At 49.6% G+C, this 12,829-nt stretch overlaps 1 protein-coding gene across 4 annotated transcripts in view; it reads left to right on the forward strand.

Annotated features, from left to right (window-relative positions):
- Positions 1-12,452, forward strand: part of CAMK1G (calcium/calmodulin dependent protein kinase IG) — a 31,632-nt gene extending 19,180 nt beyond the window's left edge. For all 4 annotated transcript variants that reach the window (XM_008985612.5, XM_035280990.3, XM_002760756.4 and 1 more), the window contains 10 exons: positions 1,478-1,552; positions 3,770-3,908; positions 4,563-4,686; positions 6,091-6,166; positions 7,178-7,290; positions 8,052-8,130; positions 9,993-10,080; positions 10,301-10,725; positions 11,288-11,415; positions 11,543-12,452. In XM_008985612.5, coding sequence (XP_008983860.1) covers positions 1,478-1,552; positions 3,770-3,908; positions 4,563-4,686; positions 6,091-6,166; positions 7,178-7,290; positions 8,052-8,130; positions 9,993-10,080; positions 10,301-10,725; positions 11,288-11,378 — 1,210 coding nt within the window. In that variant the 3' untranslated portion in view covers positions 11,379-11,415; positions 11,543-12,452. The remainder of the gene's footprint in view (positions 1-1,477; positions 1,553-3,769; positions 3,909-4,562; positions 4,687-6,090; positions 6,167-7,177; positions 7,291-8,051; positions 8,131-9,992; positions 10,081-10,300; positions 10,726-11,287; positions 11,416-11,542) is intronic.
- Positions 12,453-12,829: the final 377 nt, after the last annotated feature.

Raw genomic sequence — 12,829 nt, forward strand, 5'->3', positions numbered from 1 at the left:
TAAGCATTATATATTAACTTCTTTTATCCTGATACAGTTCTATCAGAGACATATACTTCTCAGACAAGGAAAGTAAGAGTTTGAAAACTAGAATAAGCCAGCTGAAGTCACCTAAGGGCCTGATCTAGATCTGAACCCAGGCCTGACTGACTCTGAGTCTAAGCTCGTAACCCCTGTGCTGCACAGCCAGGAGTAAACTTCCTAGAGAACGTTTTCCTTTACAGGCATGCACGGCGTTGCTGCTGAGCAAGCTGAGCCCCTCCACTAATGTGATCATTCTGCTTGGCTAAGTCTCTGAGTAATCCCAAACAAGGGTAATCAAGGGCTGGACTTCTCTACCATGATGCTATCGATATTTTAAACCAGATAATTCTTTGTGGTGTCGGGGGCTGTCCTGTCCATTGTGGGATGTTTAGCAGCATTTCTGCCTCTACCCACTTGATGCTAGCAGCACATCCCCCTGCCCTAGTCATGACAATCAAACACGTCTCAAGATATTGCCCAGTGTTCCCTGAGAGGCGAAATAGTCTCTGGTTGAGAATCACATAAGTCATCCCACAGAACTAACCCTAAAAATAAGCATCTGCCTTAATACAGGGAGATTAAGGCAAAGATTCTCACAGCATCCTGGAACACTAATTTTTCAACACTTCCTCCACCGTTATCCAAGAGGAGTCTCAGCTCACCTGAACCCCTCCCATTCTATACAGGTTAAGCATTCCTCATCTGAAATCCAAATGCTCCAAAATCAGAAACATTTTCAGCATTGACAGGATGCCACAAGTAGAAAATTCCACACCTGACCTCATGTGACAGACAGGTCACAGTCAAAATGCATTCAAAACTTTGGTCCATGCACAACATTACTTTTTAAACATCGTGTAAAATTACCTTCCAGCTATCTGCATAAGGTACATATGAGACATAAATGAATTTCATGTTTAGACTTGGGTCCCATCTCCAAGATACATCATTATGGATATGCACATATACCAAAAACTCTTCTAGTCTCAAACATTTTAAATACCAGATACTCAATCTGTACTTTTTTATTAGTACCATGCTCTAACCAGCTGGGCTAACTGGACTCTATTCTGTACTTTTTTAATGCAATATTTCTAACATCCAAATACCCACTTTGTAGAATAACCTAGCGTTGGGAACTCCCTTAGCCTTCCTCTGTTCTTCTAACTGTTTTAGTAAAGGTTAAAGAGATTCCTGGCATAACAAGGAAATGTTTGTTTCCTGAAGGAAGGATGATCAATTATTCATTCAGAAAACATGGACCAAGCACCACCATAGGAATCTTTTCTCTGGGATTAATTTGTGACAGTCTACTTATTATGAAGGCTTCACAAAGACCTGGTCTTCCTAAACATCACCATCGAAAGCCTCCAACAGGAACTTTTGGGATAGGTCTGCATTCTTTGCACCACATGAACCACATATGTTTTGTCATATACTTTATTTTTCCCAGGATCAAGCATGAAAACATTGTGACCCTGGAGGACATCTATGAGAGCACCACCCACTACTACCTGGTCATGCAGCTGTAAGTGAAAGGTGACTTGCTTCCTCCACAGAGGACTGGTGGGGCCTGGGAGGCCTAGAGGAGGTTGGTCACTGGTGAGGGATGGATGGTGATTCAAAGACAAAAATGAAGACTTCGTTCAAGAGGCTCGGAAATGCCAAGGGTTCTTTTAGATTAAGTATGCCTCTGGTCATGGGCAGGTTCTGTGTGGGCCACAGGGTAAACCTGGGCTGATTATTGAGCTGCTTTGCACCAGGACAACCCTACCAGTGATTAGGATATTTCCTAATAGTCAGCAAATAGCTGCAACCCCAATCCATCCATGCCCTTCTGCTGCCCCACCTCTCTTTGCCCCTCACAACCAAGCAACTGAAGGGGTGATGTCAGACAGACAAGGAGTCGCCAGAACCCTTTTCTGTCACCGTGGCTTCAGTCCATTTGGACCAATACATGTTCATCAAACTGGATGGTAAATGTTTTAACATCACTCTGGCATAAAATTACTGTAGGAGAAGCCACAGGTAGATATATTTCAATATAAAGAAAGGTTTTTCTCAAAAGAAAGCCACCCAAAGTTAAAGACAGGTTGTGACTGTGTGTGTCCATCTGTAGGACAGAAGTCATGCTTCATTAGAAAGGTCTCTGCATCATTGCCGCATCCAAACAACAGTTCTGTCTGACAGCGACTGCTGTAGAGGTCGGTCAGTGTTTGTGAGGGCTCAGCACTGGGCTCAAAGGCACTTCTGTTTATAAAGTACACACACACAAACACACACTCTTGCACATGAACACACACACACACGCACACACACACCACTCCGCAATCTCAGCCTGGCTGGACACAATGTGGTTTTTGGCTGATGGGCTGATTCCTAAGAAACTTTAATGAGCTAACTTAGGTCTAAGCAGCTGATTAACCTGGACTCATTTGAGGCTCTCTAAAGAGAGGTAGCAGGCAATCAAGAGAGTGATGTGGGAAGGGCCTCTAGTGGCAGTAACAAGTGACCAGGGACCATCAGGTAGTTTAATGAGGCCAAGCCAACAGAATCAGCACACAGTCATTCAGAAGGCAGGGAGGCAAGGAGGTGGGCATGGTTGGATGTTCCCGAGGAGACACCAAGCCTTCTCAGAGCATAGCTGCAGGACCAAAGCCCCTCAGGGTCAGGAATTCACAGCTCTCTACAAACAGCATATTTCCTACAGGCCTTCAGCTCTTATAGGAGAGTCCAAAGCCTAAAGACCAGAAGCCAAAGAGCAGGATGAGAAATTCTGTTTCCTTAATGTTTGGGCATGGATGGCCGCATCTAATGTCATGAGACAGTGGTAAGGGGGGACGAGGAGGGTGAGAAGACTGGAACCCTTGGCTCATGGTTGAAATGATTTGGGAATATTTATCTCAGAGAAGAGAAGGGCTCCAGAGAGCATTTCACTATCTTTGCATACTTGAAAGATGCATGGGACAGGCTGTTATTCTTGTTCTGTGCAGTCCCAATGGGTGGAATTGGGTAGAAACTACAGGGCATCAGGTTTCAACATAATGTATAGAAACATCAGGAAGATGCGGAAAAACAGTCTGTCTTAGGTGTTACAGTGTTCTCTGACACTTATGAGTTCTAGTACTCACTAAAAAACTTCTAGGCAAAAATAGTGTAGATGGTATTCAAGAGATAGAAGTCAGACTTGATCTTTAAGCTCCGCTGGGTCCTAAGATACTCTTCCATTTGAGTCTCAAAGCACCCCTAAAGCCCTACCTGTAATTCTAGGTTTACAAAGCCCAATTTCCCAAAATGAAGAAAGAAATCTTGCTATAAGTACAGTTAGTCTCCCTTGCATGCCTTCTCGTTCCTACTTTGCTTAATTTCAGTGTTACCTCTCTCTTTCATCATGGCTTCCTGTGTCATAGCCCAGGAAGGAAGGCGGCTAAGAAGTGTGTCCACAGTAAGAGATTACTGACTTCTCATGCAACCCCAACCAGAAGCATTTACATTTTAAAGGAACTTTCCAGAAAGAGAGAGGTCAATGCTTGACCCAAAGAAATGACTGACCAGTGGTATCATTCCAGGTACCCAGAGGGAGTTCTGAGACTGGCATAGTCCTGCCGGCAGCCCTCCAATCACCGTTCATGGGCGCCTGCCTGTTCCACCAAAGCTGTGTCCCCCATGGCTACGGAGCAAACCCTTCTCATTACTTTGACTTGAAATGAGAACTGAATTCCTGCTCTTGATCCTATGCCCACAGTGTATCCGGTGGGGAGCTCTTTGACCGGATCCTGGAGCGGGGTGTCTACACAGAGAAGGATGCCAGTCTGGTGATCCAGCAGGTCTTGTCGGCAGTGAAATACCTCCATGAGAATGGCATCGTCCACAGAGACTTAAAGGTGTCAAGCCGGGAGTCCTGGGTGGGAAACAGATAATGACCCTTAAGGAAGCTGCATGGGTTATGGGACATCTAAGCTCCATAAAGTGAGAGGGTTGGACCAATGACTCCCAAGGCTCCTTCTGCCCTTAGATTCCTTAAACAGACCTTGGATCGGTGAACAATGGTTATTAATTTGCATCTCAATCTTTTCCTGAACCTTTCACTATGCCTCGCCCTAGTTGGATACCAAAATAATACATACATTTCTTAAACCCAGCCACAGTCAAAACCAAATGCAACGAAATACTTACTGAGGGCCTACATTGTCCTAGGCACTGCACTGGACTTTGGAGAGATCAGACACCATTAACCAAAGATTGATTCCCTCAGAATACAAACAGTCCTGGGGTAGTTGGAAGTGAGGGGAGGAAAGGGTGAGTACATCAGTGGTTATAAGACTGAGCAACGTCAGAGCCGTAAGCAAGATGCAAGGTGCTGGGGTGCAGGGGTGAGGGTGCAGGTAGGAGGAAGGAGTGAAGAATGAGGGAGGATGAGCTGGCCTTGAAGTCAGGAGCACCGGGCTCTGCTTCCTATGGAATTACGTAGCAAGGGGAAGGAGAAATACTTGCTTCAGGTGGTGATATCCTACACTACGTGTTTTTTTCTCCTACAGCCAGAAAACCTGCTGTACCTCACCCCTGAAGAGAACTCGAAGATCATGATCACTGACTTTGGTTTGTCCAAGATGGAACAGAGTGGCGTCATGTCTACTGCCTGTGGGACCCCAGGCTACGTGGGTGAGTCTGGGAGCAGGAGGAAGGTTGACCGGTTGGCTACATTCAACCACGTGCCTATCATTCATAGAAAGGGCTGATTCTGAGAACATAGGGTTCAACTTCAGGGGCTATCCAGGTAGGACATCCACTTACAAGGTTTAGGGCTAGCCAATTCATCCATCTCTGGATCTGCCCCTGCTGCTCCCAAATTCTACATTTTTAAAGGCCACCAGCCCTGAGCCCTCGACAGCCCCTGCCTAGGCTTTGGCATTCATTTTTGCAGACAGACTTCCAGCTTTTGTCTTTCCAGCTGGACCAGGGGCAGACAAGATCACAAAGACAGAGATCAGCAGAGAGCTGAGGGGTTGAGCACCGGCCCCACTCCTTTCTCCTGCTCTGGAGAGGACATCAGCCCGCAGTCATTGGTAGCCTGGAAGCATAGAATATTGAGTTTGAGCCTGAGGAATCCAGAATTGGGCTTCTAAATATCCACCCAAGGAAGCACTCTGGGAAGTTGGCAGAGGTGGGGCCTCCTGCTTGAACAGCCTGTGGGTTTCCAGGGTCCCCAAAAGAGTGAAAGCAGGCAGGGCGCTCTTGGGATATGCAGGACAGAAAGCTGAAACTCAGAACATCTGCTCCTGTTTCCGCCCCCTTCACAGTCATCACCTGTTTGCAACTGGGTAATGGGAAGGAGAGCCCTTACTCAAGAGAGGGAATCTACCCTCCCAGAAAGGCAGGTCATTCACTCACCAGTAGGTATTGAATCTCACCAGGTACAAAGCTCTGGTAGCTGCGATGAATACAGAAGGCAGTTCTCTACGCCCCCCAGGGCTCTTAATCAGAGGAAGTCATGGGTCAGGCCCTCCAAAACCTCTCAATCTGATGAGGTACCTTCTGATGGGGCAGACTAAATGCATCCCCTCAGAAGGTACCCAGAGTCTGATGGGAGAAGTACTGCCTCAGCTCCTGATCTAATGGCAGAGACTCAGCCTCTGCCTCCTAGGGGCTCCCAGGCCAGTGGGAGAGAGACAGCCCTACACTGAAGATCTCCCAGTCCAGAGGGAGAGGGATCACCCTTGCCCTGGGAATCTCCTATCTGAGTGGGGAGACAGGCCTTGCCTTCAGAGTGGACGCAGTGAAATCCGGGAGACATAGCCCTGGAAATCCCCAGTCCGACAGGGGAGTCATAGACCCTGCCACAGGGAAACTCCCAATCTAATGGAGAAGTCACAGCCTCTCTTTGTGGGAAGATTTAGTCTTCCCAGAAGAGACACAGCCCCCGCCCTTAGGGAGTTTTCAGTCCCATAGAAACACCACCATCCCATGGTCTTCCCCAGTCCTCTTCTCTAAGCCTGATCTTCAGCCCCCGCCCCAAAGCCCTCTCCTCTTGCCACCAGCCCTGACTCTGCCCTTGGTCTGCTGCAGCTCCAGAAGTGCTGGCCCAGAAACCCTACAGCAAGGCCGTGGATTGCTGGTCCATCGGCGTCATCACCTACATATTGTGAGTAGATGCTGGCCTGGGCTCAGCTGCTGAGAAGTCTCAGACCCTGCTTACCCCTTCTCGTTCCCACCCATCTCAGATCCTCCTCCAAGCATGTGCACGTGCACGAACAGACAGGCACACAGGCACACACACAAACATGCACATGCATACATGTACACACAGCTTCGAAGCTTCCTCTGTCTTGACCTCCACCGAGTTTTAAAACTGAGCTCAGCGTGAAACCACTGCACAGCCCCCTGGCACCCCATCCTCTTGCACCCCTGCCCCATTTACTGCCTGAAAATGTGTTGCATTCCACTCTGTGGAATGAACAGTGAAAAAGAGAGAGGCCAACCCAGGCTTGGAAGCCAGGTGGACCCACTGTTCCTGCATCTCGGCTTTCTCTCCCAAGGCAAAACCGTGGCCTGGATGAAGCTGGTTACGGCCTCTCCTCTGCACACATTCCCAAGCTCTCCCTTTCCTAACCTGCTCCTCACCTCTTCCCCACCATCCCTCCTCGCCTATAGCAAACTTTGTTCTTAGGAAAATAACCCGGTTTCAGTTCTCTCCTCCATATATGTTGAATAAATACTCTCATTTATTTACTCAACCAATATTCGCTGCCTATCTACTGTGCTTCTATCCCTGTGCTAGGTTCTAAAGAATACAACCGTGAACAACACAGCCTAAATAAATCCCTCATCAAACTTACATTCAAGTAGACAGCCTACCATCTTTCTTAAAGCATCCGTGAGTCAGGGAAAGTACAAGGAGAGGTGGCGAGGGTTTCAGGGAATAATGTATACAGGGACCTTCTCAGGATGCCTGTGCCAGGCCTTGGCACTTGCATGAACACTTTATGGGACCTGTACCATTCTTGAATCAGAGGCAGATCTGTGTCCCCATGTCTGCGACCTTCAGTGCCCTCCTGTGTATACAGTGGAAGCTGACGTGGGGGGGGGGACAGAAAGGCTGTCCCAGGGAGGACAGGGTTGTTCAGCAGTGTACCCCCTTCCTGTTCTGCTGCAGGCTCTGTGGATACCCCCCATTCTATGAAGAAACGGAGTCTAAGCTTTTCGAGAAGATCAAGGAGGGCTACTATGAGTTTGAGTCTCCATTCTGGGATGACATTTCTGAGTCAGGTAAGGCCAGTAGGCGTAAAGGAGAGATAACAGGCTCAAGGTAGAGGCTGCCAAGAGAAATGAGCTTAACAAAGGATGACAGTCCTGGCTCTTCAAAGTCCCTGGGGATCTTACAGAACAGGCTGCCAAGGAAAGTGGAGAAATCTTCATCTGCTTCAAAGACCCGATAAATTATTTACATCTAAGGGCCATGATTTTGTTTTTCTGGGGGCAGAACCACAGCATGCCTGATAAGGAGATGGAGGTGGGGCAGTTCAGATGAGGGGCCAGGAGGGCAGAGCCAGGTGGCGAGGGGAGAGTTCCATGCGAGAGTGACAAAACCAAGGGGTTAGATACCAAGAAAGAGCATGCAATGTCTGTGTGTAAGAGAAGATGGTCATTACGTGATTCTTGGACCTGTTAAGTGGAAATCAGAGCCGGAATAATCCAGCAGTCACATGCGTGCCCATGTGCCAGTGCTGGCCCCTGTTTCAGTGCAAGCACACGCACATGTGATATGCAGGCCCTTGGGGGCCTCGTGACTAGTGATGCTTCTGCAGTGCTGTGTGGGTGAGGCGGCTTGGAACCTCTCTTCTTCGGTGGTTTAATGGTGGGTTGTTGTTAGGTGGTTTGGATTTTTTTTTCCCTCTTCTAAGACTCTTAAAATTGCCTCTTTGGAAGATCAGCTAAAGATGCATTCACTGCCACCCACTAGCCTGGAAGTGAATTTTCATCAGTCATGAAATCTGGTCCTTAGTCATGTCTTTGATTGCTCCCCTTAGCCAAGGACTTTATTTGCCACTTGCTTGAGAAGGATCCGAATGAGCGGTACACCTGTGAGAAGGCCTTGAGTCACCCCTGGTGAGTGAGACGGAGTGAACTGTAGACCCCAGCTCTGTGGTTCCCAAAACCATGCTGACTCATTCACATTGCATTCCTCCAGAATCTGCTTGCCCTGGTCCATTTAATGTTGAGACGAGCAAGGACCATGCCATCATTCATGAGGCCCAGGTGGAGATTCAAACAGCATTGGGTGGAGCAGGTTCTAATGCAAGGGTAGCAGCTGAGTTGTCTGGTCAAGTGCGGGATGCAGATGCAGTTGAGCGCTGTCATTCAGCACTAGGACAGGGTGCAGTGCTCAGGACTAGTTACTCAAGAGGTGCCAGGAATGGGAAACTCCATCCTGTTCTTAAGAGCTTTGTTTTACTCAAGGACCAATAACTATTCCAGGTGAAGTGATTTAAAAACAATTGCAAAGCAACCAATTGGCAAAATAGGAAAAGAAAATCTTAAAATACTTTTTCGTGGCTGGGCGTGGTGGCTCAAGCCTGTAATCCCAGCATCTGGGAGGATGAGGTGGGTGGATCATGAGGTCAAGAGATCGAGACCATCCTGGTCAACATGGTGAAACCCCATCTCTACTAAAAATACAAAAAATTAACTGGGCATGGCAGTGCGTGTCTGTAATCCCAGCTACTCGGGAGGCTGAGGCAGGAGAATTGCCTGAACCCAGGAGGCGGAGGTTGCGGTGAGCCGAGATCGCGCCATTGCACTCCAGCCTGGGTACCAAGAGCGAAACTCTTGTCTCGAAACGAAAACAAAAACAAAACTTTTTCATGTTACTCCCTGAATCCATTTACAGTAGGCCTCACTTCCTACCCCAGCAAGCCTGGATTCCTTTGTCTTTCCAGTTGTCCCTAATCTGGCCTGACCCTTTATCTCCAGCCTCTTTTCCCAGGATCCCCAGCATACCTTCTCTATCCAGATAGCCCTGGGAGCTATGCTTGTCTTCCTGCCACCCCTTACCCCGTGTACCAAGCTCTTTCTTAACTGTACCTTGCGCAGATCATTCCCACCACCTAGGATGTCCTTGCTCTTGCCCTGTATGTAGCCATCCTTCAGGGTCCAGCTCAGTCTGTGCCCTTCCCTGAAGCCCCTGATTCCTGCAGCCCATGCCAACCTCCCCAATTCTCAATTCTCTTTATAGTCACACGGCTGACCATGCATCACTGTAGTCCACAGCATGAACAACACCCCACACCTAAACCGCAAGCGCCTAGGGGTCAGGGCCCATGTCTCTTACTTCTCGAGATCCATTAGTAGTTGGCACAGTACTGTGCACACAGCAGGTGACTGAGGAACACTGGAGACCAGTGAATAAGAGGCTAAGGGTATAAAAAAGGGGCATGCTGTACCAGATGGCCTTATGAAGGAAGGCTTCCAGGAGGAGGTGGGTTCTAGGCAAGGTTTTGAGCTAAGGGATGGTGACTACCCTAGTGCCCTGTGATGCTGGGTCCAATAAACTTTTTCTATAAAGCAGCATATAGTAAATATGTTAGGCTTTGCTGGCAATACTGTCTTTGTGGCAACTACTCAACCCTGCTGTCACAGTGCAAAAGGAGCCACGGACAATACTTGAAATAGTGGGCGCTGCTGTGCCCCATAAAAATTCATTTACAAAAACAGCCAATGGGTGGATGTGACTTATAGGCTGTAGCTTGTTGACCCTGCTCTAAAAGTTGTTGATTTCGCCAAAGCTAAAGCCCATTATGACCTGACCCGGGGGACAGAGGAGCCCTGGTTGCAGCCCTTCCCTGCTCTGGGCTGCCCTTCCTCTGCACACTCTACCCAGCTCTCACCTGGACCTGCAGGCACCCTGCCCATCCCCTGGCTGAGTGTCCATAGCCACCTAGTAGCCAGGTGTCCCCTCTTACATCCCACAGGATTGACGGGAACACAGCCCTCCACCGGGACATCTACCCGTCAGTCAGCCTCCAGATCCAGAAGAACTTTGCTAAGAGCAAGTGGAGGGTGAGCTGTCCTCTCCAGGGGGTGGGCAGGCTGCACTGGGCCCCTGGAGGCTGGGCTGGTGGGGGCTGACATAAGGGCTTTCCTTGGGATGTCCCAGAAGGCACTGGAACTCCCTGTACCCTCTCTGAAATGAGAAGTGGCACACAGGCAAATGGAAAGCTTAAGCCCCGAGGCTCTCTGAGGTTCCAGAAGGCCAGAGGCTGCTCTTGTGTCTCCTTAGCAAGCCTTCAATGCAGCAGCTGTGGTGCACCACATGAGGAAGCTACATATGAACCTGCACAGCCCGGGTGTCCGCCCAGAGGTGGACAACACGCCGCCTGAAACGCAAACCTCAGAAGCCTCTAGACCCAGCTCCCCTGAGATCACCATCACTGAGGCACCTGTCCTGGACCAGAGCGTAGCACTCCCTGCTCTGACCCGATTGCCCTGCCAGCATGGCCGCCGGCCCCCTGCCCCTGGTGGCAGGTCCCTCAACTGCCTAGTCAATGGCTCCCTCCGCATCAGCAGCAGCCTGGTGCCCATGCATCAGGGGTCCCTGGCCGCTGGGCCCTGTGGCTGCTGCTCCAGCTGCCTCAACATTGGGAGCAAAGAGAAGTCCTCCTATTGCTCTGAGCCCACACTCCTCAAAAAGGCCAACAAAAAACAGTACGTATTTTCAGCCAAGGATGGAGCCCCAGCTTGGGCCTGAAAGAAGGCAGGCAACAGGACTGAAGGAAAATGAACACAAAGGCCTCTCTCACTCACAGGCAGCTCTGTAGGGTGGGATGAGCTCTGGATCAGGGGGCAAGGAAAATGCTTCCAGCCCTGTCCCCATCACTTCCTAGCTGTGAGGCCATTGACAAGTCAGTGAATGTCTCTGCTTCTAGTTTGCTCATCTGTAAAATGGGTTGATTTGAAGTCTGTTTGCCTGCTCAGCCTGCCTCAGAGCAGAGGTTAGGGAAGCAACAGAGATTATAAAAGCCCACAGAAAACTGGGTTTGTGCAAGTGGTGAGCATCAGATTCCTCGAGTTTCTAGGGTCTCTGTGCTTTGGAGGAGGAAGGGTAGCAGGGCTTGGTTATCTTTATCTTTTCTGCAGGGTCTTGAACTTTCTGAACCTCATGAGGGGAGAGCTGAGTGGATGGAAGAGGCACAGAGAACTACCACCTCTGCCCTGCCCCACCAGCACTTCAAATACTTCAAAGGTCGTTGCTCCATTTCCTTTCTAGGAACTTCAAATCGGAGGTCATGGTACCAGTTAAAACCAGCGGCAGTTCCCACTGCCGGGCAGGGCAGACTGGAGTCTGTCTCATCATGTGATCCCTGGAGCCTGTGCCTATGTCACTGTAATTTTCAGGTGAGGAGGGTCACAGTGTGAGGACTTGGGAGAGCTTCTGTCCCAGAAGAGAACCCCATACCAGAGTGTGAGCGATGGGGTCTGAGGTGGCAGCCCCGCCCTCACTCTGAACCCCTTTCCCTTGCAGGAGAGATGTTCAGCTCCTCTGCTCTTTCCAACCTGGTGTCTATGTGGCAGAGGGACGAAGGCAGAGCAAGTAGAGCAGAGCCTAGCAGGAGTGGTTTCTGGCCAGAAGCACCAGCCTGCTGCTGCGGGGGCAGCCCCTTACAGGATGCCAGGGAGAGAGCCCCAAGGTGTGGAAGCCTTGTTGAAGCTGTGGGCAGGAGGAGCGGCGCCTGCCAGCTTCCAGGTCTCCCTGACCTGCCTGCTCTATGTCCCCACACCCTACGTGCTGTGGCTCTGTGCAGTGTACGTAGATAGCTCTCGCCTGGGTCTGTGCTGTTTGTTGTGAAAAGCTTAATGGGCTGGCCAGGCTGTGTCACCTTCTCCAAGCAAAGCCATATGGAGCATCTACCCAGACTCCCACTGCACACACTCACTCCCGCCTCTCCAGTCTCCATCCTCTTGGCCAGATTGGGCTCATTAATGTCATTGCCTGCCCATCTGCATGAATGACAGGCAGCTCCCCATGGTGGTCTGCCTGTGAGCTCTTCAAGTTCTAATCCTTAACTCCAGGATTAGCTCCCAAGCGCGCTGAGACCCAGCCAGCCTGCTCCCAGCACACTTCTGGCCCCTCTCCCTGCCTCAATCTAAAAGCAGTGCCACACCCTCCAAAGTGGAATAGAAAGAAATTAATGAGTAAGGGCTGCAAGGAATTCTTATCCTGACCACATGCCCTCCGTGCACACACCCCATTGAGTTAACATTGGAAGTTGACTATTTTAATGTCTGCCAGGAGTTCTAATCCTGCCTCTGTTCCCCTTTCTCTCCTTGAAAGTCTGGTGCACCGTTCTTGTCCTTCCCCAGTTTTCTCGCCCTACACCCCTCCAGCTTCATGCTCAGTGTTGTGCTCAATAAAATGGACTTATTTTTCTCTATGAGGCTTTATTTGGTTCTTTCAAAGTTAGGAGGAGTTCAGGGACTTCTGAGCATGTCTGGAGTAGAGAGTGCATGGATGGCTGGGGTCAGCAAGGAACCAGCAGTTGCAGCTGAAGTGCATGCAGATGTGCATACAGTGCTTCAGGCACCCAGGGACATGAGTTACACCAAGGACTCATTACTTCTCACAATAACCTCTTGGGGCAGGTTCTGTTGGAACCCAGGCAGTCTGGCTTTAGCGGCCATTCTCTAAATGGCCATATTAGATGAGCCTGAGTTTGAGCCCCAGTTATGCCCTGACCTGCCGTATCTGTGACCTTGGGTAAGTTACTTAGCCTTTTGTGCCTTGGTTTCCTCACTTATCCAATGGAAATAG

The sequence above is a fragment of the Callithrix jacchus genome, chromosome 19 (assembly GCF_049354715.1).
Source record: "Callithrix jacchus isolate 240 chromosome 19, calJac240_pri, whole genome shotgun sequence".
NCBI classification, from domain to species: domain Eukaryota; kingdom Metazoa; phylum Chordata; class Mammalia; order Primates; family Cebidae; genus Callithrix; species Callithrix jacchus.